This window comes from Dendrobates tinctorius, unplaced genomic scaffold (genome assembly GCF_039654945.1).
Source record: "Dendrobates tinctorius isolate UK_male_01 unplaced genomic scaffold, ASM3965494v1 ptg000179l, whole genome shotgun sequence".
Classification (NCBI taxonomy): Eukaryota; Metazoa; Chordata; class Amphibia; order Anura; family Dendrobatidae; genus Dendrobates; species Dendrobates tinctorius.
Genome location: NW_027361846.1, coordinates 4,479,674 through 4,505,852, shown reverse-complemented (window position 1 = coordinate 4,505,852; position 26,179 = coordinate 4,479,674). Strand labels below are relative to the sequence as shown.

General features: G+C 49.8%; 1 protein-coding gene and 1 long non-coding RNA gene across 2 annotated transcripts in view; one reads left to right on the top strand and one right to left on the bottom strand.

Annotated features, from left to right (window-relative positions):
- The window catches only part of LOC141054873 (uncharacterized), a 50,563-nt gene that overhangs the window by 10,735 nt on the left and 13,649 nt on the right, over window positions 1-26,179 (top strand). The gene's annotated exons all lie outside the window — the stretch shown is intronic.
- IBA57 (iron-sulfur cluster assembly factor IBA57) lies at window positions 7,756-16,167 on the bottom strand. Its single transcript, XM_073551757.1, has 3 exons — window positions 15,858-16,167; window positions 9,101-9,435; window positions 7,756-8,276 (listed from the first exon to the last, which is right to left on the bottom strand). Exons 1-3 carry the CDS (start codon window positions 16,079-16,081, stop codon window positions 7,885-7,887), a joined length of 951 nt encoding a protein of 316 aa, XP_073407858.1. The 5' UTR covers window positions 16,082-16,167; the 3' UTR covers window positions 7,756-7,884.

Genomic DNA, 26,179 nt, shown 5'->3' with positions numbered 1-26,179 from the left:
TGAAGGAGAGCTTACTCATCTTTCCAAATCACCTCACAACCTGTGCACTTGACCCCATCCCTTCCCACCTGCTCCCCAACCTCACTAACATGCTCATCCCAGCCCTAACCCATCTCTTCAACCTATCCCTATCTTCTGGTACCTTCCCCTCTGCCTTCAAACATGCCTCCATAACACCCATCCACAAAAAAAAAATCAAACCTTGACCCAACTGCTATGCCCAGCTATCGCCCCATATCACTGCTCCCGTTTGCTTCCAAACTCCTTGAACCGCATGTCCATGCTCAGCTTTCCTCTCACCGCTCATCTAACTCCCTCCTCAACATCCCCAATCTGGCTTCTGCTCCCACTGCTCCACTGAAACTGCCCTGAACAAAATTACTAATGACTTACAGACAAAGCTAACATACAGTTCTCCATCCTCCTCCTCCTCAACCTGTCCTCTGCCTTCGACACAGCCGACCGACCGCTGTCTACTGCTACAGATTCTTTCTTCCCTTGGTATCAAAGACTTTGCCCTGTCCTGGATTGCCTCATATCTTTCTGACCGCACATTCAGCATTTCCCACTCCCACACTACCTCCTCATCCCGCCCTCTCTCTGTTGGAGTCCCCCAAGGCTCTGTCCTGGGGCCCATACTTTTTTCCATCTATACCCTTGGCCTAGGACAACTTTATAAAGTCCCATGGCTTCCAGTACCACCTGTATTCAGATGACACTCAGATTTACCTCTCTGGCCCAGATGTCAACTCTCTGCTGTCCAGAATCCCGGAGTGTCTATCAGCCATATCCTCCTTTTTCACCTCTCGCTTCCTAAAACTCAACGTAGACAAAACTGAACTCCTCATCTTTCCTCCCTCTCACGTATCTTCCCTACCCAATCTATTATCGTAAACGGCATCACGCTCTCTCCCGCACCTGAAATCCGCTGCCTCGGAGTAACTCTCGACTCTGCCCTGTCCTTCAAACTACACGTCCAATCTCTTGCCACCTCCTGTCGCCTCCACCTTAAAAATATGTCCAGAATCCGTCCCTTCCTCAGTCCTCAATCTACTAAGACTCTTGTACATGCCCTCATTATCTCCCGCCTTGACTACTGCAACACTCTCATCTGTGGCCTCCCTGCTAACTTTCTTGCATCACTCCATTCTGTCCTCAACTCTGCTGCCCGACTAATCCACCTCTCTCTTCGCTACTCCCCTCTCTCCCCACTGCAAATCCCTCCACTGGCTTCCAAATCCCCAACGCATCCAGTTCAAACTACTAACACTGACCTACAATGCCATCCACAACCTTTCCCCTCCCTATATCTCTGCACTAACCTCCCAATATCTTCCCTCACGTAATCTTCGATCCGCCCAAGACCTCCAACTCTCCTCCACACTTATTCGTTCCTCACACAACCGCCTCCAAGATTTCTCCCGAATATCCCCCATTCCCCACCATCCTGTAGCATGTAAGCCCGCAAGGGCAGGGTCCTCTCCCCTCTGTATCAGTCTGTCATTGTTAGTTTGTTTACTGTAAGTGATATCTGTAATTTGTATGTGACCCCTTCTCATGTACAGCACCATGGAATCAATGGTGCTATATAAATAAATAATCTCTGGAATTCCATGCCTCAACACATTCGATTATCCACCACCCTCGGATCCATCAGACGGAACCTGAAAACCCATCTTTTGAGGAAAGCTTACAGCCTGCAATGACCATTCTGCCGCCTCATCACCACCAGAGCTGCTGCACCCCCAACCTGTTGCCTCTTCCCCACTATCCCGTAGAATGTAAGTCTGCAAGGACAGGGTCCCCTCCCCTCTGCAATGTATGTACAGTCAGTGACTGCATCGGCAGAATAGTGAGTGCAGCTCTGGAGTATAAGGCTGGGTTCACACGTAGCGGAACTCTGGCGGAAATTACCGCGAGAACGCTGGAATTCCATTCCGCGGGAAAATCGCATTTTAAATTCCCTAGCGGTTTCCAAGCCATCTGGAGCATCGCTTGGAGAACTGATTGACAGGTTGGTCACACTCGTCAAACATAGTGTTTGACGAGTGTGACCAACTTTTTACTATTGAGGCGGCCTATGCAGCATCAGTAGTAAAAGACAGAATGTAAATAATAATAAAAAATATTGTTATTCTCACCTTCCGGCGTCCCGCGCAGCCTTCCCGCCTCTCTCCACGCTCCCGGTCCCAGTAATCCTTTGCGACAATTACCGCGATGACGTCCGTTCTCGCACGTCATCACTCGCAAAGGCTTACTGGGATCGGGAGCGTGGAGAGAGGCGGGAAGGCTGCGCGGGACGCCGGAAGGTGAGAATAACAATATATTTTATTTTAAATTCTATTTTCTACAGGGATATGGTACCCAGAGCCTGGAGGACAGTCTCCTCTCCTCCGGACCGTGGGTACCATCCGCAATTGTTCTGCTTACTTTTCGCATGTTGTGCACAGCCACATGCGGGAAATAAGCGGAACAATGCATTCCTATGGGTGCGGGATCGCCGCGATTCCGCAAAATTAATGAGCATGCAGCGTTTTTTACCGCGAAGCAATTCTGCTGTGGAAAAAACCGCATTAGCACAGCATTGCGGAATCCCATAGGAATGCATGGGATGCTTATTTTTCGCGTTTTCGTGGCAAAAAGGCGCGGTTAAAACCGCAGCGGAAACGCAAAAAAAAACGCCACGTGTGAACGAGGCCTAATACAGGATGTAACTCAGGATCAGTAATGTAATGTATGTACACAGTAACTGCACCGGCAGAATAGTGAGTGCAGCTCTGGGGTATAATACAGGAGGTAACTCAGGATCAGTAATGTAATGTATGTACACAGTGACTGCACCGGCAGAATAGTGAGTGCAGCTCTGGAGTATAATACAGGAGGTAACTCAGGATCAGTAATGTATGTACACAATGACTGCACCAGCAGAGTAGTGAGTGCAGCTCTGGAGTATAATACAGGATGTAACTCAGGATCAGTAATGTAATGTATGTACACAGTGACTGCACCAGCAGAATAGTGAGTGCAGCTCTGGAGTATAATACAGGATGTAACTCAGGATCAGTAATGTAATGTATGTACACAGTGACTGCACCAGCAGAATAGTGAGTGCAGCTCTGGAGTATAATACAGGATGTAACTCAGGATCAGTAATGTAATGTATGTACACAGTGACTGCACCAGAATAGTGAGTGCAGCTCTGGAGTATAATACAGAATGTAACTCAGGATCAGTAATGTGTGCACACAGTGACTGCACCAGCAGAATAGTGAGTGCAGCTCTGGAGTATAATACAGGATGTAACTCAGGATCAGTAATGTAATGTATGAACACAGTGACTGCTCCAGTAGAATAGTGAGTGCAGCTCTGGGGTATAATACAGGATGTAACTCAGGATCAGTAATGTAATGTATGTACACAGTGACTGCACCAGCAGAATAGTGAGTGCAGCTCTGGGGTATAATACAGGATGTAACTCAGGATCAGTAATGTAATGTATGTACACAGTGACTGCACCAGCAGAATAGTGAGTGCAGCTCTGGAGTACAATACAGAATGTAACTCAGGATCAGTAATGTAATGTATGTACACAGTGACTCAGTGACTGCACCAGCAGAATAGTGAGTGCAGCTCTGGGGTATAATATAGGATGTAACTCAGGATCAGTAATGTAATGTATGTACACAGTGACTGCACCAGCAGAATAGTGAGTGAAGCTGTGGAGTATAATACAGGAGGTAACTCAGGATCAGTAATGTAATGTATGTACACAGTGACTGCACCAGCAGAATAGTGAGTGCAGCTCTGGAGTATAATACAGGATGTAACTCAGGATCAGTAATGTAATGTATGTACACAGTGACTGCACCAGCAGAATAGTGAGTGCAGCTCTGGAGTATAATACAGGAGGTAACTCAGGATCAGTAATGTATGTACACAGTGACACAGCAGAATAGTGAGTGCAGCTCTGGAGTATAATACAGGATGTAACTCAGGATCAGTAATGTAATGTATGTACACAGTTACTGCACCAGCAGAATAGTGAGTGCAGCTCTGGAGTATAATACAGGATGTAACTCAGGATCAGTAATGTATGTATACGGTGACTGCACCAGCAGAATAGTGAGTGCAGCTCTGGAGTATAATACAGGATGTAACTCAGGATCAGTAATGTATGTACACAGTGCCACAGCAGAATAGTGAGTGCAGCTCTGGAGTATAATACAGGATGTAACTCAGGATCAGTAATGTAATGTATGTACACAGTGACTGCACCAGCAGAATAGTGAGTGCAGCTCTGGAGTATAATACAGGATGTAACTCAGGATCAGTAATGTAATGTATGTACACAGTTACTGCACCAGCAGAATAGTGAGTGCAGCTCTGGAGTATAATACAGGATGTAACTCAGGATCAGTAATATATGTACACAGTGACAGCACCAGCAGAATAGGTGAGGAATACCAGCTACCGGCCTGCACATCAGAGGACTCGGGAGTGTGACGTTCCGCCATGGGTCGCAGCAACGTGGCTCCTACTCCCCCCAGTTCTGCAGAGAAGCCTGCAAGCAGCGTGCTGAGTGCTCACGGAGGTGAGGCCAACCTCACTGAGGAAGGTTGGGGGCTGCACAAACCAAAGGAGTCTGTGTCCACCTATGCCTCCCGGGTCATGAGCCACCTCCGTCAGTATGAAGAGGTAAGACCATCAGAAGGCTCCGACCACAAGCGTCAAAGCTGCAGGTTCCTCCAGACCCAGGAAGACCCAACTCCAGGTGGCGGTAAAGAGTCCTAAACATGAAGTTAATGAGCTGGAGGTCTAGAAAGCCTTAATCAGAGAAAAACTGGATCATTTAAAGAAAAACTGCTAAATGAAGACAGATTTAGAGATATGGCTGACACCAGAGAGGAAAGGCAGATGGGGCTGCAGTCTGAGAGCCAGGTGGATGATGATGATGACCAGCAGAAAGCCCCACCTGACAGCCTGCAGTCACCCGCAGGCCACGTGCAGCGAGCTCTCTGCTGGACAGGCGACATTGGCATCTGGTCACGGTTCTGCTGGCTCTGGGGAGGAAAGTGACAACAGCGGCCAGGGAAGGGCACTAATGGCGGAGATCAAGCTCCTGGAGTCCCCAGTGTGCCTTCAGAACTTCCATCTTGGTGACGATTTACCAGAGGCACCTGGGGGCCAGAAGAAAAAGGCCAAGCCAAAGCTACAGGAAGCGGTAAGGGTGGCCTGATGGCGGGCATACAGTCAGGCCACGATACAGTGGTGCGCTCATCAGTGGGAGGGGGAGCGGCCCATTGTTGGGGGGCAGCCCCGATAACCTCGGCACCCCTGAATTTCTGGTTGTCATAGAAAATATTAAAAATCCTTGAGGTCCCTCATGTCCCCCCACTCTTTTATCTTTTCTCTATCTTTTGTCCTGTGAAGCGAGCACTCCATGCTGCCTTTATGTAAAATGCAGTGTACAGAGATGTGAAGCAGCTTAACTAAAGGCCCCGTCACACATAGCAATATCCCTAAAGCGTCACCGATTTTGTGAAGCAGCAGTGATATTGCTAGCGATATCGCTATGTGTGATACTTACCTCCGACTGGCTCCCCTGCTGGTTATTGCTGATCGTGCGAGAACGTCCTGGACCGTTTCTCGTCGGCCGCTTCCTGCTGGCGCCATCGAGTGACGCGTGGGCGCGAGGACGTCTTCATCGCTGCGTCTGACAGGTAAGTAACAACCGCCGACCGCTGCGATGTCGCTGGCGAGATCTTCCTGTGTGGCAGCTCACTAGCGACCATTTAGCGATGCACCAGCGATCCTGACCGGGTCGTATCGTGGTCGAGATTGCTGGTGCATCGCTAAGTGTGACAGTACCCTTACATGCGAGGTGACGGCAGAGGACATCTATTGTCCAGATAGACAGGAAAAGGCGATGAGGTTTGGAGCTGATTAAGGGAAGATCTCGCCCCCTGTACAAATAGCCATGGTCCCTGCAGTTACAATACAACAGTGTGTCTCCTGGAGAAAAGACAGAATATTGGAATGTCTATCCATCCGACATTAATGAGACGTACATTGGAGGCATCGGGGTTAACCAAGGAAACAGATATGTATTTTCTCATAATTATAACCCAGAAGGCCCCAAATCCATAGGGGCCATATACCCGCCAGCATCTCGGCCATGTTTGGTCTCTAAGCGTTGATAAAATCCCGATACAACTGGTGACATCAGTCTCGACCCTCTGTGATCGCTCTATGAGGAGTAATTGCACAAGTTGGGATTTCCTAAAATCATGAAGGGTCGAGTCCGGCCCACAACCGGGATCTTGTGAGGTCATCACCGGTTGGGGGGGGGACTCGGGGGGTCTGATGAAAGATCGATCCCCATTATCATCAGTGTTCGTACAGAGGGTTACATGTCCTGTATGTAGGGGCCCCGTTATTGACGGATTATCGGAGCGCTCTCCATCTACACTAGATCGTCTCTGTGATCGGTGGAGTCAGTTCTCCTGATAATCCCTTGTATTTTATGTAACGGTTTATGCTGTATTGTTTTGTCCCCTTGTAAAATCTTTTGTATATTTTTCATGAACCCTGCCTCCCTTTGGATTAAATATAACATTTAATAGTTCTGTTCCTTCTGTTCTGTAAACCGCACCTCAAAGCCATGAGCTACCGTACGGTGTCTAATCGACCGAATAGTCTGGGGTTGTCAGAGTTGGCTGTGACCGTACCGGGGTGTGTGCACATATTCCGTGTGTTGGGATCCGGAGGTGTATACGCCGTATGCTCACTGTTAGGTTTCCGATAGGCGGCCTAGTGGTGTGAACAGGCTGCGGCCTTCACCGTTGTTCGTCGGCCAAACGTCTACCGTAATTGTCCGGACGATAGGAGGCAGCAGAGTGCTGAGCGCTCCAGAGATCACTGGGTGGGTTCCTGACCTTCCCGCCCTCTGAGATCAGGGATTTGTGGGATTAAGAAAGTCCTGACACCACATATGACCTCATCATTAGACCTCACAGTATCAGGCCCCACCCCACACCTCATTGATGTCACCGCCTATGACCTCATCATTAGACCTCAGTATCAGGCCCCGCCCCACACCTCAGTGATGTCACCACCTATGACCTCATCATTAAACCCCACAGTATCAGGCCCCGCCCCACACCTCAGTGATGTCACCACCTATGACCTCATCATTAAACCCCACAGTATCAGGCCCCGCCCCACACCTCATTGATGTCACCGCCTATGACCTCATCATTAGACATCAGTATCAGGCCCCGCCCCACACCTCAGTGATGTCACCGCCTATGACCTCATCATTAGACCTCAGTATCAGGCCCCGCCCCACACCTCAGTGATGTCACCGCCTATGACCTCATCATTAAACCCCACAGTATCAGGCCCCACACCTCAGTGATGTCACCACCTATGACCTCATCATTAGACCTCAGTATCAGGCCCCACCCCTCAGTGATGTCACCGCCTATGACCTCATCTTTCGACCTCAGTATCAGGCCCCGCCCCACACCTCAGTGATGTCACCGCCTATGACCTCATCATTAGACCTCAGTATCAGGCCCCACCCCACACCTCATTGATGTCACCACCTATGACCTCATCATTAGACCTCAGTATCAGGCCCCGCCCCTCAGTGATGTCACCACCTATGACCTCATCTTTCGACCTCAGTATCAGGCCCCGCCCCTCAGTGATGTCGCCAGCGATCGCTCCCTCATGATGTTGGACCTCTGATGCTGTCAGTGGATGGCGGCATTTATTATTTACATATAGATGGAGGCGATCTGCGCCCGTGGCTGACGTATTGTCACAAGGTGTCAGTGTAGATGACATTCAGAATCCTTTGTACTGTGGGATGCCTCCTGCTTAGACGCCGTCCCCAGGACACGGCCACCATCCTGGCACAGACGCCGTCACCCTGACTGGTGCTCCGCCTCCTGCTGTCATCTGAAGCTCCTCCCCCACATGGGCGAGTCTAAGTAGGGCCAGCCCCAGGTCCTCCTCGCCAGCCCGGTACTTGCCCGCAGACTTTCCTGACATCGTGGTGAGGTCTGACCCCTCACATTCAGCCGATCGCGGAGAAGAAAGACACACGGGCACCAGACGCTTCCGGATGACGCCGGTGTGATGAGTCCGCGCTGTCAGCTCCTGACCCACGTAGCAGCCCTTAGAGAAGCTGATTCCATTCATGTAGGCGAGGTTGGACTCCAGCGGTAACGCCACGCCCGGAGGAAGGTCCTGCACGCCCTCCGGGAGCCCTGGAAGAGAGAAGCCATCACGTGACCACAGCGCAACCCGAAGAGACGGCCAAGAACGCCCCAATGATCTCGTCACTGCTAGTGCTGTGTCACCCTCCAGAGCTGCGGTCACTATTCTGCTGTTACATGTCTTATCCTCCAGTCACTTCCAGAGCTGCACTCACTATTCTGCTGTTACATCATGTCTTATCCTCCAGTCACCTCCAGAGCTGCGGTCACTATTCTGCTGTTACATCGTGTCTCATCCTCCAGTCACCTCCAGAGCTGCGGTCACTATTCTGCTGTTATATCGTGTCTTATCCTCCAGTCACTTCCAGAGCTGCACTCACTATTTTGCTGTTACATCGTGTCTCATCCTCCAGTCACCTCCAGAGCTGCACTCACTATTCTGCTGTTATATCGTGTCTTATCCTCCGGTCACCTCCAGAGCTGCAGTCACTATTCTGCTGTTATATCGTGTCTTATCCTCCAGAGCTGCGGTCACTATTCTGCTGTTACATCATGTCTTATCCTCCAGTCACTTCCAGAGCTGCAGTCACTATTCTGCTGTTGCATCATCTCAGCTCTGGAGGTGACTGGAGCATAAGACATGATGTGACAGCAGAATAGTGAGTGCAGCTCTAGAGGTGACTGGAGCATAAGACACGATGTAACAGCAGAATAGTGAGTGCAGCTCTGGAGGTGACTGGAGCATAAGACATGATGTGACAGCAGAATAGTGAGTGCAGCTCTAGAGGTGACTGGAGCATAAGACACGATGTAACAGCAGAATAGGAGTTGGGCTCAGCGGACGCAGAGGGTGGACACGGTCGGTGGGTTCGCACCGTGCCGGTATCGGTGCCGCCTGTAGTCCTGGACGGTCCCCAGCTCGGCTCCTGGCAGCAGGTCCCTGACATTCTGCCCGGTCTGTGCCACCATCCTGCAGCCCATCTCCGGGCACCTCGGGTCCGGCACACATAGGGGGTCCGGCATGGGCAGCGCGCCCACTGGAGGGTCCTGCTTCTCCTGGATCAGGGCCCAGACGGACAGCTCGGGGCACGGCCGCACATCCACCCTCTGCCGGAAGTTGTAAACCTGCAGATGCTGACGAATGGAGTCCACCGCTGCCACGTCGCACTCCAAGAGGAGGTCCTGTGAGCCGTCTTGTGGCCCCGGGACCCTGCAAGACACAGCCGAGAGTGAGAGGGGCACCGAGGAGCGCTCCACCTGTACAACACAGAAAAGAGGTAAAGCAGCACTGAGGAACGCTCCACCTGTACAACACAGAAAAGAGAAGGTACAGCAGCACTGAGGAACGCTCCACCTGTACAACACAGAAAAGAGAAGGTACAGCAGCACCGAGGAACGCTCCACCTGTACAACACAGAAAAGAGGTACAGCAGCACTGAGGAGCGCTCCACCTGTACAACACAGAAAAGAGAAGGTACAGCAGCACCGAGGAACGCTCCACCTGTACAACACAGAAAAGAGGAGGTAAAGCAGCACCGAGGAGCGCTCCACCTGTACAACACAGAAAAGAGGTACAGCAGCACTGAGGAGCGCTCCACCTGTACAACACAGAAAAGAGAAGGTACAGCAGCACCGAGGAACGCTCCACCTGTACAACACAGAAAAGAGGAGGTAAAGCAGCACCGAGGAGCGCTCCACCTGTACAACACAGAAAAGAGGTACAGCAGCACCGAGGAGCGCTCCACCTGTACAACACAGAAAAGAGGAGGTAAAGCAGCACCGAGGAGCGCTCCACCTGTACAACACAGAAAAGAGGAGGTAAAGCAGCACCGAGGAGCGCTCCACCTGTACAACACAGAAAAGAGGTACAGCAGCACTGAGGAACGCTCCACCTGTACAACACAGAAAAGAGGAGGTAAAGCAGCACCGAGGAGCGCTCCACCTGTACAACACAGAAAATAGGAGGTAAAGCAGCACTGAGGAGCGCTCCACCTGTACAACACAGAAAAGAGGTACAGCAGCACTGAGGAGCGCTCCACCTGTACAACACAGAAAGAGGTACAGCAGCACTGAGGAGCGCTCCACCTGTACAACACAGAAAAGAGGTACAGCAGCACCGAGGAACGCTCCACCTGTACAACACAGAAAAGAGGCACAGCAGCACTGAGGAACGCTCCACCTGTACAACACAGAAAAGAGGAGGTACAGCAGCACCGAGGAACGCTCCACCTGTACAACACAGAAAAGAGGTCCGGCAGCACCGAGGAACGCTCCACCTGTACAACACAGAAAAGAGGTACAGCAGCACCGAGGAGCGCTCCACCTGTACAACACAGAAAAGAGGAGGTAAAGCAGCACCGAGGAGCGCTCCACCTGTACAACACAGAAAAGAGGAGGTAAAGCAGCACCGAGGAGCGCTCCACCTGTACAACACAGAAAAGAGGTACAGCAGCACTGAGGAACGCTCCACCTGTACAACACAGAAAAGAGGAGGTAAAGCAGCACCGAGGAGCGCTCCACCTGTACAACACAGAAAATAGGAGGTAAAGCAGCACTGAGGAGCGCTCCACCTGTACAACACAGAAAAGAGGTACAGCAGCACTGAGGAGCGCTCCACCTGTACAACACAGAAAGAGGTACAGCAGCACTGAGGAGCGCTCCACCTGTACAACACAGAAAAGAGGTACAGCAGCACCGAGGAACGCTCCACCTGTACAACACAGAAAAGAGGCACAGCAGCACTGAGGAACGCTCCACCTGTACAACACAGAAAAGAGGAGGTACAGCAGCACCGAGGAACGCTCCACCTGTACAACACAGAAAAGAGGTACAGCAGCACCGAGGAACGCTCCACCTGTACAACACAGAAAAGAGGTACAGCAGCACTGAGGAACGCTCCACCTGTACAACACAGAAAAGAGGTACAGCAGCACCGAGGAACGCTCCACCTGTACAACACAGAAAAGAGGTACAGCAGCACCGAGGAGCGCTCCACCTGTACAACACAGAAAAGAGAAGGTACAGCAGCACTGAGGAACGCTCCACCTGTACAACACAGAAAAGAGAAGGTACAGCAGCACCGAGGAACGCTCCACCTGTACAACACAGAAAAGAGGTACAGCAGCACTGAGGAACACTCCACCTGTACAACACAGAAAAGAGGTACAGCAGCACTGAGGAACGTTCCACCTGTACCACACAGAAAAGAGGAGCTAAAGCAGCACCGAGGAGCGCTCCACCTGTACAACACAGAAAAGAGGTACAGCAGCACCGAGGAGCGCTCCACCTGTACAACACAGAAAAGAGGAGGTACAGCAGCACTGAGGAGCGCTCCACCTGTACAACACAGAAAATAGGAGGTAAAGCAGCACTGAGGAGCGCTCCACCTGTACAACACAGAAAAGAGGAGGTAAAGCAGCACCGAGGAACGCTCCACCTGTACAACACAGAAAAGAGGTACAGCAGCACTGAGGAACACTCCACCTGTACAACACAGAAAAGAGGTACAGCAGCACTGAGGAACGTTCCACCTGTACCACACAGAAAAGAGGAGCTAAAGCAGCACCGAGGAGCGCTCCACCTGTACAACACAGAAAAGAGGTACAGCAGCACCGAGGAGCGCTCCACCTGTACAACACAGAAAAGAGGAGGTACAGCAGCACTGAGGAGCGCTCCACCTGTACAACACAGAAAATAGGAGGTAAAGCAGCACCGAGGAGCGCTCCACCTGTACAACACAGAAAAGAGGTACAGCAGCAGCGAGGAATGCTCCACCTGTACAACACAGAAAAGAGGTACAGCATCACTGAGGAACGCTCCACCTGTACAACACAGAAAAAAGGTACAGCAGCACTGAGGAACGCTCCACCTGTACAACACAGAAAAAAGGTACAGCAGCACTGAGGAGCGCTCCACCTGTACAACACAGAAAAAAGGTACAGCAGCACTGAGGAGCGCTCCACCTGTACAACACAGAAAAGAGGTACAGCAGCACTGAGGAGCGCTCCACCTGTACAACACAGAAAGAGGTACAGCAGCACTGAGGAGCGCTCCACCTGTACAACACAGAAAAGAGGTACAGCAGCACCGAGGAACGCTCCACCTGTACAACACAGAAAAGAGGCACAGCAGCACTGAGGAACGCTCCACCTGTACAACACAGAAAAGAGGAGGTACAGCAGCACCGAGGAACGCTCCACCTGTACAACACAGAAAAGAGGTACAGCAGCACCGAGGAACGCTCCACCTGTACAACACAGAAAAGAGGTACAGCAGCACTGAGGAACGCTCCACCTGTACAACACAGAAAAGAGGTACAGCAGCACCGAGGAACGCTCCACCTGTACAACACAGAAAAGAGGTACAGCAGCACCGAGGAGCGCTCCACCTGTACAACACAGAAAAGAGAAGGTACAGCAGCACTGAGGAACGCTCCACCTGTACAACACAGAAAAGAGAAGGTACAGCAGCACCGAGGAACGCTCCACCTGTACAACACAGAAAAGAGGTACAGCAGCACTGAGGAACACTCCACCTGTACAACACAGAAAAGAGGTACAGCAGCACTGAGGAACGTTCCACCTGTACCACACAGAAAAGAGGAGCTAAAGCAGCACCGAGGAGCGCTCCACCTGTACAACACAGAAAAGAGGTACAGCAGCACCGAGGAGCGCTCCACCTGTACAACACAGAAAAGAGGAGGTACAGCAGCACTGAGGAGCGCTCCACCTGTACAACACAGAAAATAGGAGGTAAAGCAGCACTGAGGAGCGCTCCACCTGTACAACACAGAAAAGAGGAGGTAAAGCAGCACCGAGGAACGCTCCACCTGTACAACACAGAAAAGAGGTACAGCAGCACTGAGGAACACTCCACCTGTACAACACAGAAAAGAGGTACAGCAGCACTGAGGAACGTTCCACCTGTACCACACAGAAAAGAGGAGCTAAAGCAGCACCGAGGAGCGCTCCACCTGTACAACACAGAAAAGAGGTACAGCAGCACCGAGGAGCGCTCCACCTGTACAACACAGAAAAGAGGAGGTACAGCAGCACTGAGGAGCGCTCCACCTGTACAACACAGAAAATAGGAGGTAAAGCAGCACCGAGGAGCGCTCCACCTGTACAACACAGAAAAGAGGTACAGCAGCAGCGAGGAATGCTCCACCTGTACAACACAGAAAAGAGGTACAGCATCACTGAGGAACGCTCCACCTGTACAACACAGAAAAAAGGTACAGCAGCACTGAGGAACGCTCCACCTGTACAACACAGAAAAAAGGTACAGCAGCACTGAGGAGCGCTCCACCTGTACAACACAGAAAAGAGGTACAGCAGCACTGTGGAGCGCTCCACCTGTACAACACAGAAAAGAGGAGGTAAAGCAGCACCGAGGAGCGCTCCACCTGTACAACACAGAAAAGAGGTACAGCAGCACAGAGGAACGCTCCACCTGTACAACACAGAAAAAAGGTACAGCAGCACTGAGGAGCGCTCCACCTGTACAACACAGAAAAGAGGTACAGCAGCACTGAGGAACGCTCCACCTGTACAACACAGAAAAGAGAAGGTACAGCAGCACCGAGGAGCGCTCCACCTGTACAACACAGAAAAGAGGAGGTAAAGCAGCACCGAGGAGCGCTCCACCTGTACAACACAGAAAAGAGGTACAGCAGCACAGAGGAACGCTCCACCTGTACAACACAGAAAAAAGGTACAGCAGCACTGAGGAGCGCTCCACCTGTACAACACAGAAAAGAGGTACAGCAGCACTGAGGAGCGCTCCACCTGTACAACACAGAAAAGAGGAGGTACAGCAGCACCGAGGAGCGCTCCACCTGTACAACACAGAAAAGAGGTACAGTAGCACTGAGGAGCGCTCCACCTGTACAACACAGAAAAGAGGAGGTAAAGCAGCACCGAGGAACGCTCCACCTGTACAACACAGAAAAGAGGAGGTAAAGCAGCACCGAGGAACGCTCCACCTGTACAACACAGAAAAGAGGAGGTAAAGCAGCACCGAGGAGCGCTCCACCTGTATAACACAGAAAAGAGGTACAGCAGCACAGAGGAACGCTCCACCTGTACAACACAGAAAAAAGGTACAGCAGCACTGAGGAGCGCTCCACCTGTACAACACAGAAAAGAGGTACAGCAGCACTGAGGAACGCTCCACCTGTACAACACAGAAAAGAGAAGGTACAGCAGCACCGAGGAACGCTCCACCTGTACAACACAGAAAAGAGGTACAGCAGCACTGAGGAGCGCTCCACCTGTACAACACAGAAAAGAGGAGGTACAGCAGCACCGAGGAGCGCTCCACCTGTACAACACAGAAAAGAGGTACAGTAGCACTGAGGAGCGCTCCACCTGTACAACACAGAAAAGAGGAGGTAAAGCAGCACCGAGGAGCGCTCCACCTGTACAACACAGAAAAGAGGAGGTAAAGCAGCACTGAGGAGCGCTCCACCTGTACAACACAGAAAAGAGGAGGTACAGCAGCACTGAGGAGCGCTCCACCTGTACAACACAGAAAAGAGGTAAAACACATCAGCCCCGCCCCCGCAGTCACTCCTCCCTCACTGGTCACATTTAAAGACACGGAAGACAAAAGACACGGAAGACACGGAAGACGAAAGACACGAAAGAGAAAAGACACGAAAGAGAAAAGACACGAAAGAGAAAAGACACGAAAGAGAAAAGACACGAAAGAGAAAAGACACGGAAGAGAAAAGACACGGAAGAGAAAAGACACGGAAGAGAAAAGACACGGAAGAGAAAAGACACGGAAGAAAGACACGGAAGACGGAATACACGGAAGAAAGACATGGAAGAAAGACCCCGCCCTCTTGGAAAAAGGGAAAAAAAGAAAATAAGAGCCGTGATGAGTACCGGCGACGTCAGCGTCACGTTTCGGTAACTGAAGCGTAAATCTGCATAAAGCCATAAAATATAAAGCGTCAGTGTATAAAATACAAAGGGAGAACAATAATGCAGGGGATGTGCAGACACCGCTCTATATGTGGGGCCCCCGATATACAGGAGACGCCGGAGGCTGTGCAGTGTATGCAGCGTTGGATGCAGGAGGTGGACGGCGCTGCTCTCCTTACACTCCACGCTGCATACACTGCACAGCCTCCGGCGTCTCCTGTATATCGGGGGCCCCACATATAGAGCGGTGTCTGCACATCCCCTGCATTATTGTTCTCCCTTTGTATTTTATACACTGACGCTTTATATTTTATGGCTTTATGCAGATTCACGCTTCAGTTACCGAAACGTGGCGCTGACGTCGCCGGTACTTACGACGCGTCCCTTGTCCTGGAGTTCGTGTGCTCGCCGGTATGTGACAATAACACTGAGCCCTTCTGGAAGGTGAGCAGCTCCCAGCGACCAATCAGGAAACAGCTTTCATTGTGAAATAACCCAGAAAGATAGAAGCTGCGATGTGATTGGATCCTGTGGGGAACATCGCTGTGATTAGGCTCCGATGTCACAAACCTCAGCTGTGCTGGGAATTGTAGTCCCCCTGTGATCGGAGCGACTAACGTCTGCCCACACAGCAATGCGGTGAGCTGCCAGGAGAAATGATGGCGGCTGCGGCCTGCGTGCCCGCACTGACGTCAGCACGTACCGGTACACAAGCACGTCGTATAGGCTCCTCCCTTGGACGTTCAGCAGGTGCGCGTACACGGCGCCGTGCCTCAGTCTCTCCGCGTCATTTGTCATCAATCCCTGCAGAAAACTCTCGATATTCGGACCCCGGAGCCGGAGAAGACCCCGGACCTCGGCGAGCGGGAAACAGGCGCTGCTGACACGGCGGAGCCACGGGCGGAGGAGCGGGGAGAGGAGCCGCATCGTCACAGCAGCGCGGGAGCCTGCGTGACGTCAGGACGTGCGACTGCAGCGCCACCTCCTGGAGGAAGCATGCACTACATTGTATGGAGAGCCCCTCCTGCTGGAGGAGACGTGTAATATACCAGTATAGAGCTCCCCCTGCTGGAGGAGACGTGTAATATACCAGTATAGAGCTCCCCCTGCTGGAGGAGACGTGTAATATACCAGTATAGCACTCCCCCTGCTGGAGGAGATGTGTAATATACCAGTATAGAGCTCCCCCTGCTGGAGGAGAGGTGTAATATACCAGTATAGAGCTCTCCCTGCTGGAGGAGACGTGTAATATACCAGTATAGCGCTCCCTCTGCTGGAGGCGATTTGTAATATACCAGTATAGAGCTCCCCCTGCTGGAGGAGACGTGTAATATACCAGTATAGCGCTCCCCCCTGCTGGAGGAGAGGTGTAATATACCAGTATAGCGCTCCCCCCTGCTGGAGGAGAGGTGTAATATACCAGTATAGAGCCCCCCCTGCTGGAGGAGAGGTGTAATATACCAGTATAGAGCCCCCCCTGCTGGAGGAGACGTGTAATATACCAGTATAGAGCCCCCCTGCTGGAGGAGACGTGTAATATACCAGTATAGCGCTCCCCCTGCTGGAGGAGACGTGTAATGTACCAGTATAGAGCCCCCCCCTGCTGGAGGAGACGTGTAATATACCAGTATAGCGCTCCCCCCTGCTGGAGGAGAGGTGTAATATACCAGTATAGAGCCCCCCCTGCTGGAGGAGAGGTGTAATATACCAGTATAGAGCCCCCCCTGCTGGAGGAGACGTGTAATATACCAGTATAGAGCCCCCCTGCTGGAGGAGACGTGTAATATACCAGTATAGCGCTCCCCCTGCTGGAGGAGACGTGTAATGTACCAGTATAGAGCCCCCCCCTGCTGGAGGAGACGTGTAATATACCAGTATAGCGCTCCCCCTGCTGGAGGAGACGTGTAATATGCCAGTAAAGCGCTCCCCCTGCTGGAGGAGACGTGTAATATACCAGTATAGCGCTCCCCCTGCTGGAGGAGACGAGTAATATACCAGTATAGAGCCCACCCCGCTGGAGGAGAGGTGTAATATACCAGTATAGCGTTCTCCCTGCTGGAGGAGACGTGTAATATGCCAGTAAAGCGCTCCCCCTGCTGGAGGAGAGGTGTAATATACCAGTATAGCGCTCCCCCTGCTGGAGGAGACGTGTAATATACCAGTATACAGCTCCCCTGCTGGAGGAGACGTGTAATATACAGTATAGAGCTCCCCCTGCTGGAGGAGAGGTGTAATATACCAGTATAGAGCTCCCCCTGCTGGAGGAGACGTGTAATATACCAGTATAGCGCTCCCCCTGCTGGAGGAGACGTGTAATATACCAGTATAGAGCTCCCCCTGCTGGAGGAGAGGTGTAATATGCCAGTATAGAGCTCCCCCTGCTGGAGGAGTGGTGTAATATACCAGTATAGCGCTCCCCCTGCTGGAGGAGAGGTGTAATGTACCAGTATAGCGCTCCCCCTGCTGGAGGAGAGGTGTAATATACCAGTATAGCGCTCCCCCTGCTGGAGGAGACGTGTAATATACCAGTATAGCACTCCCCCTGCTGGAGGAGACGTGTAATATGCCAGTATAGAGCCCCCCCTGCTGGAGGAGACAAGTAATAATACCCGTATAGAGCTCCCCCTGCTGGAGAAGACGAGTAATAATACAAGTATGGAGCTCCCCCTGCTGGAGGAGAAGAGTAATAATACCCGTATAGAGCTCCCCCAAATGGAGGAGACGTGTAATAATACCCGTATAGAGCTCCCCCAAATGGAGGAGACGTGTAATAATACCCGTATAGAGTTCCCCCGACTGGAGGAGATGTGTAATAATACCCGTATAGAACTCCCACTGTTGGAGAAGACGAGTAATAATACCCATATAGAGCTCCCCCTGCTGGAGAAGAGTAATAATACCGTACAGAGCTCCCCCTGCTGGAGGAGACGTGTAATAATACAAGTATAGAGCTCTCTGTCACGGGTCCTTCTCTGGTATCACACAATCAACAGAGCAAGCGAAGAGTGAACAATTCCAAGACCTTTATTCAGGCAAAAATACGAAAAGGTCCATATTCAGTCCACCACACAAAGGATAAGATAGTCCAGAATAAGAATGCAGTCCAGTATCAGGATAAAATGTCCAGGGAAACGAGATTCCAAAACTCTAGCACCAGAGGATAAAATGGGTCCTTCTCTCTCTGAAGTGCTGTCTGAACACCATCCTGTCCACACCGGAACTGACCTGTCCAGCTGCTGTTCTTCCCCCCACCCCCTTCCTTGTCCAGGGGTAGTCAAACAAGTTGGGGCTGGTTTCCAGGCCTCCCAGAGGAGAACAAAGGGCCTTAGGGATTAATGCACTACAGGGGGTCTTCAAGAGACAGATACAGTGAGGCTGTAGACTTACAATGTAATAAGAAAAACACTATGAAAATGACTGAAATAGAAAAATAGGAATATGCAAAAAATGATATCCACATAGCATATCACACCATCACAACCTCTCCCCCCCCATAATAAGTGAGCACGCCATGAAGTCTACACAGACCTCTGGCCTGCTCACTTTAGCCCACATTGCTCAGTTATTTATAATTCCTTGTACAGTGGCAGGGGTAGGTCAGCCTGGGGAGCCTATGGTTCTTCTTGTCGAGACAGTCCATCGGCGTTCTGGTGTTGGCTTCCCCGCTTGTATTGGATGGAGAAGCTGTAGGGTTGTAAGGACAAGCTCCACCGCAGCAATCTTCCATTGTCCCCTGATACGTGATTCAACTGGTGGCAGCAGTGGGATCAACAGAGCGTAACCCAATGGAGAACCACCCACAGAGTGAGTACAGAAATTGGACTGTATGCAGTTTACAGGAGAGAGCCAGAGACCTGGGCCTGAACTACCAGGGACTGACTAAAGAGGCCGTAATCGATCTACTGGTGGGCGCTAGCCCGGCCACCTCCTCCCAGATGTCTGAAGGACGAGCACTGGAGACAGGGATCCCCTTCCAGAAAAGCCAGTGGTTGGTGTGGTACGAAGAACAGATGGCGGTTCGGGGCCCCGGCATCTATCAGGAGTACAAGGAGGAGGCTGCCTGCCGGGCACAGCGGAGACAGGAAGCAATGGAGCTTGAAAGAGGGAGTAACGCAATGTGGAGTGTAACCCCAACAATCCGGGAGCCTGTACGGATCTCTGGACAGAGTTTAAGCCATTTGATGAGGCTTCTGGAGATGTGGAGGGGTTCTTCAAAGACTTTGAGCAGCAGTGTGTTGTGATGGAGGTGCCCCACTCTAGCTGGATGCGTTTGTTAGTGGGGCTCCTGAACGGTAGCATGGTGGAGGCTTACCGAACCATTGATGTACTGCGGAACCGGGATTACAATATCCTGGATTACCATGCTATCACTCCAGACTCATATAGGGCCAAGTTCCGAGACCTCCCATGCACCACGGGGGGATCGTTTAGGATGTATGCACATAAGATGTCCGAGGCATGTCGGAGATGGCTGGAAGCAGAAAACGCCTTTACTGTGGAAGATGTTATACAGGCGTTCCTTATAGAACAATTTGTTGCCAAGTGCCCTGCCCAATTTTGGGCACCACATTTTAAAAAAGACATCAACAAACTGGAGCAAGTTCAGAAAAGAGCGACCAGAATGGTGACCGGTCTGCAAACCCTGTCTTATGAGGAAAGGTTGCAGGATTTGGGAATGTTTAGTTTGCAAAAGAGAAGACTGAGAGGAGACTTAATAGCTGTCTACAAATATCTAAAGGGCTGTCACATTGTAGAAGGATCAACTTTATTCTCATTTGCACAAGGAAAGACTAGAAGCAATGGGATGAAGCTGAATGGGAGGAGACACAGATTAGATATTAGAAAAAACTTTTTGACAGTTAGAGTGATCAATGAGTGGAACAGGCTGCCACGAGAAGTGGTGAGTTCTCCTTCAATGGAAGTCTTCAAACAGAGGCTGGACAGACATCTAACTGGGATGATTTAGCGAATCCTGCTTTGAGCAGGGGGTTGGACCAGACGGCCCAGGAGGTCCCTTCCAACTCTACCATTCTATGATTCTAGGTACGGGAATAGGTCCGGGAGTGCACACCGTGGATAGAGCTGCAGCCCTGGCCGATGAAGCCCTTACTATCCGGCCGCAATGGAGGAGGCTTCTGGACAATGAACCACGGCCTGCTCCCGCACCCCATCACCCTCCAATTATATCTGCCCTTCCACCTAGTCGCAAGCCGATGACAATCACGCCTCACAATCCTGGGCCCAACAGTTCCGACCACGACCTGGGGGTATCATAGGAGGTGTTATGGGTGTGGGCAACCTGAACATTTGCAGTCTGGCTGTCCCTCCAGGATTCGGAGGGAGCCCCACGCAGCCCCACCTCGTCCAGTGCATCTTGTACACTCCACCACACCTGAGGAAGAGCTACCACCACCCCCACCAGAGTGGACCACCGACCACGGCACCATAGATACCCCTCCTGGAGTGTACGGACTCCGGCCTCTGTCCTTTAGCTACTCAGAGCAACGGCAACGCCACCTGCAGGACGTCTTTATTGATGGATATAAAGTGTCAGGATTTAGAGACACGGGGGCATTCTTGACTATCGCTGACCCCCGTGTGGTTCGACCCGAGGCAATTTACCAGGGTCCGGGAATTCCCATTGTCCTGGCGGGGGGTGCCAGCAAATATATACAGCGAGCTTCTGTGCGTTTGGATTATGGTTGTGGAGAAAAACTGTGTTGGATTGGAGTTATGGGAGGACTTCCTGCAGATATCCTCCTTGAGAATGATATTGGGGAGTTACAGTGTCAATTTGTGGGAGCAGTCACCCGACTACAGGCCCTTCAAGCACTACGTCATCTGGACGCCACCGGGGAGCAACCACCACGAACTGCATCAGAGTCGGTAAGCAATACTTTCGCTGCTACTACATTGGGAGAGTCTTGGGACAGAGAGGAGAAAAACAGAGAGGAGAAAAAACCAGGGGAAGAGTCTTGAGGAGATCATTTGCATATTCCCAGTGCCTTCTGGGATAAGTGAAGAGTCTCCGCGAGCTCAACGATCACTGGGTTTTGGCCGTTGCAGCTGAAAAGAGGAAATCGGAAAACCAGGGGAAGAGTCTTGAGGAGATCATTTGCATATTCCCAGTGCCTTCTGGGATAAGTGAAGAGTCTCCGCGAGCTCAACGATCACTGGGTTTTGGCCGTTGCAGCTGAAAAGAGGAAATCGGAAAAACCGCGCGACTATCGGCGCGAGAAATTTGGCTCATCTTTCATCGTTTTTAAGAAATCTCAAGATGGAAGAGGCCAGGAGCCATTTGGTGAGCTGCATTTCTTGCTACATGTTCACAGATTTACCAGTGGAAAAGCCAAACTTCACATGCCACAAATGCAAGCTTGTGTCCCTGTTGGAGGAAAAGTTGCAAAATCTCGAGGTTAGCTACGTTGAAGATCATTAAGGAAGGTGAAGAGTTCTTGGACAGAGCAGAATTATCTCTTCATGTTACAGAAAGAGAAGAAATTCGAAGTGCACCTGAAGAAACAGAGGAATGGAGACATGTGACCCAGAGAAGCAGGAGGATCAGGAGGCAGTCAGCACCCATACTGCTCAGGAACCAGTACCAGGCTCTCACGCAGGAAAACGATGAAGAAATACATCAGGATAAGACTTTGCCAACAAACAGCAACCTTGTACGCCCTCAGAGTCCTCCTGGATGGAGAAAGAAAAATGTTGTGAAGAAGAAACGGAGAGTGGTGGTCATGGGGGATTCCCTGCTGAGAGGAACAGAGGCCGCTATCTGCAGACCGGATATAACTACAAGAGAAATGTGCTGTCTTCCAGGTGCAAAAATTAAAGATGTGTCTGACAGGATATCAGGACTCTTCAGACCTACAGATGACTACCCATTCCTGCTACTACATGTGGGGACAAATGACACCGCAAGAAACGACCTGGAAATCATCTGCAGAGACTTTGAAGACTTAGGCAAGAAAGTGAAAGAACTGGGAGCGCAGGTGGTCTTCTCTTCCATCCTCCCAGTGGATGGCCATGGAACAAGGAGGTGGAATAAGATTCTGCAGGTGAACAACTGGCTACGTCGATGGTGCCGTCAGCAACGATTTGGATTTCTGGATCACGGAGTGAACTACTTATACGATGGACTACTTGCTAGAGATGGGGTGCACCTTACGAAGACTGGAAAGCATGTATTTGGAAGTCACCTTGCTACACTTGTAAGGAGAGCTTTAAACTAGAACAACATGGGAAGGGAAGCAAAAGACCAGAAAAAGCCATACACCTGACAAATGCTATTGAGAACTCTGCTATTAGAAGTGGAAAGGAAGAACAAAGACGAAAGAATCTAATTACTAAAAATATTGGAGAAAGAGAAACCAATCACAAACTAAAATGTTTCTATACTAATGCACAAAGCATGGGCAACAAACAAGGAGAATTGGAACTACTAACACAGGAACAGAAATATGATGTAATTGGAATCACTGAAACTTGGTGGGACAATACACATGATTGGAATACAAGACTAGAAGGATACAACTTATTTGCAAGAAACAGACTTGATAAACGAGGAGGGGGTGTCGCATTGTATGTTCGAAACGCGTATATCTGCACAGAGATTGAAGCTTCAGAGACTGGGAGTTCTGTGGAAACTGTTTGGGTAAGAATACAAGGACAGAACAATGGAAAGGACACCATTGTAGGCATTTACTACAGGCCGCCTGTGCAAGCCGAAGATATAGATGAACTCTTTATGCATCAGATGGCCAAGTTCTCCAAAAAATATGACATAGTTGTCATGGGAGATTTCAACTATCCAGACATTTGTTGGGAATCTCTCTCAGGCAAAACTAACAGGTCAAGGAAATTCTTATCCTCTCTTGCTGACAACTTTATCTTCCAAAAGGTAAGGGAGAAAACAAGGGGAACTGCTACCTTGGATCTAATCCTTATAAACAGGGAGGAAATGGTTGAGGAGGTAAAAGTGGCTGGGACCCTAGGAGGTAGCGACCATGCTATTTTAGAATTTTGGATTACTAGAGGTGGAAGACCTGTGAAGACTCAGACGTCAAGGTTAGATTTCAGAAAGGCAGATTTTAAGGGATTCAGAAAGAGAATTGGAGGGATCCAATGGCTGGATATCCTTAAAGACAAAAATGTCCAGGAAGGATGGGAAATCTTGAAAAATGAAATTCTCAAAGCACAGTTGTTAACAATTCCGAAAAGAGGGAAGAATAGGAAGCATTTAAGGAAACCAGGATGGATGAACACAGAACTTAAGCACATGCTAAAAAGGAAGAAAAAAATGTTTATAAAATGGAAAGAGGGAGGCATATCTAAAGAAGAATATAATGCTGTCTGCAGAACCTGCAGGGCACAAATCAGATTATCTAAAGCTGAAAATGAACTGAGGCTTGCAAGAGATGTCAAAAGCAATAATAAAGGATTTTGGGGATATGTCAAAAGTAAAAAAAGTCAAAGATGCTATAGGATTTTTACAGGATGAAAATGATGAAATGGTAAGACAGGATGTTGAGAAGGCTGAACTTTTAAATTCCTATTTTGCATCTGTTTTCTCTCAGAAAGGAAATGCAACACCAACTGTTATTCACTGTCCTATTAAGGGAATAGAAGAATCCAGGATATCTATAAACAGAAAGATAGTGAGGAAACACTTAGCTAACCTAAATGAATTCAAGTCTCCAGGTCCAGATGAATTACACCCCAGAGTACTGAAGGAGATAGCAGAAGAAATTTTTGAACCCCTCTCCATAATCTTTGAAAATTCTTGGAGAACAGGAGAAGTGCCAGAAGACTGGAGAAGAGCAAATGTTGTTCCTATCTTCAAAAAGGGGAAGAAGGTGGACCCAGGCAACTATAGGCCGGTGAGTCTGACTTCTATACCAGGAAAGATCTTTGAACAAATTATTAAACAACATGTATGTCAATACCTGGATAAGAATGAAGTGATTAAACAGAGTCAGCATGGGTTTCTAACTAATAAGTCATGTCAGACTAACTTAATTTCCTTCTATGACGGTATCACTGATTGGGTGGATCAAGGAAATGCTGTAGATATAGTATATCTTGACTTCAGCAAAGCATTTGACAAAGTCTCTCATACAATTCTTATTGAAAAAATGACTAAGTATGGAATGGACAAGGCAACTGTTAGGTGGATTCATAACTGGCTTAGTGATCGGACCCAAAGAGTGGTCGTAAATGGCTGCACATCCAGTTGGAAGAATGTCTCAAGTGGGGTACCACAGGGCTCTGTCCTGGGCCCTGTATTGTTCAACATCTTTATCAACGATTTAGATGAAGGAATTGAGGGTAAACTGATTAAATTTGCTGATGACACAAAGCTAGGAGGGATAGCTAATACTAGAGAAGAGAGAGAGAGGATTCAAAAAGATTTAAATAAACTGGAGAAGTGGGCAGCAACTAACAGAATGGTTTTTAACAGGGAGAAATGCAAAGTACTACATCTGGGCAATAAAAATGAAAAAAGCATATATAGAATGGGAGGAATAGGGCTAAGTGACAGCACATGTGAAAAAGACTTGGGTATACTAATAGATCACAGACTGAATATGAGTCAACAGTGTGATGCAGCAGCAAAAAAGGCAAATGCAATTCTAGGATGTATTAACAGAAGCATACAGTCTAGATCACGTGAAGTCATTATTTCCCTCTACTCCTCTTTGGTCAGACCTCATCTGGAATATTGTGTCCAGTTTTGGGCACCACATTTTAAAAAAGACATCAACAAACTGGAGCAAGTTCAGAAAAGAGCGACCAGAATGGTGACCGGTCTGCAAACCCTGTCTTATGAGGAAAGGTTGCAGGATTTGGGAATGTTTAGTTTGCAAAAGAGAAGACTGAGAGGAGACTTAATAGCTGTCTACAAATATCTAAAGGGCTGTCACATTGTAGAAGGATCAACTTTATTCTCATTTGCACAAGGAAAGACTAGAAGCAATGGGATGAAACTGAATGGGAGGAGACACAGATTAGATATTAGAAAAAACTTTTTGACAGAGTGATCAATGAGTGGAACAGGCTGCCACGAGAAGTGGTGAGTTCTCCTTCAATGGAAGTCTTCAAACAGAGGCTGGACAGACATCTGACTGGGATGATTTAGCGAATCCTGGTTTGAGCAGGGGGTTGGACCAGATGGCCCAGGAGGTCCCTTCCAACTCTACGATTCTATGATTAGGAGAGAAATAGAGGGTGACACTACCTTAGCAGCCCTTAGGCGAAAGGCAGATACTGGGCACATGGGAGATAATGGGGATGGCTTCATTCGAGAAAACGGACTGTATTATCGTGTACCAAAGGGCAGTGACCAGGGCAACCCTGACGCAACGACCAGGCAACTCATTGTCCCTCAGAAGTACAGGGCACAGCTACTTCAACTGGCCCATGACATCCCCTTGGCTGGGCATCAAGGGAGAAAAAGGACTGAAAAGAGACTCACCCAAAGTTTTTACTGGACGGGCGTCTCGCAGTCGGTAGCCCATTATTGCCGCACCTGCGATGTGTGCCAGCGAATGCGGCATCCAGGAGCTCGACATAAGGTACCCCTGCAATGCCCTGCCCATAATTGAGGAACCATTTCAACGTGTAGCCGTCGACATCGTAGGTCCTCTGGCCCACCCCAGCAGGTCGGGGAAAAAATATATCCTGACCGTGGTGGACTATGCCACTAGGTATCCTGAAGCTGTGGCTCTGTCCAGTATTACAGCAGTAAAGGTAGCCGAGGCCCCTGTTACCATCTTTACCCGGGTAGGGTTTCCTAGTGAAATATTGTCAGATCAAGGCACTCAGTTCATGTCAGATCTGGTCCAGTCCCTATGGCATACCTGTGGTGTTCGAGCCATTCGCACCACCCGCAGACCAACGGACTATGTGAACGCTTTAATGGAACCCTAAAAAATATGCTGAGGGCTTTTGTTGACATTGAAAAAGACGGGGAGAAGTACCGGCCACATCTCTTCGCCTATCGGGAGGTTCCCCAAGAGTCCA

Bases quoted from the DNA above. Each gene is read 5' to 3' on its own strand.
- IBA57 (XM_073551757.1), bottom strand. From the start codon at position 16,081: ATGCGGCTCCTCTCCCCGCTCCTCCGCCCGTGGCTCCGCCGTGTCAGC. The intron at 9,436-15,857 runs GTACGTGCTGAC...TGTGTCTTGCAG, and splicing joins TACGACGTGCTTGTGTACCG to GGTCCCGGGGCCACAAGACG. The intron at 8,277-9,100 runs GTGCGAACCCAC...TCTCTCTTCCAG, and splicing joins GCGGCACCGATACCGGCACG to GGCTCCCGGAGGGCGTGCAG.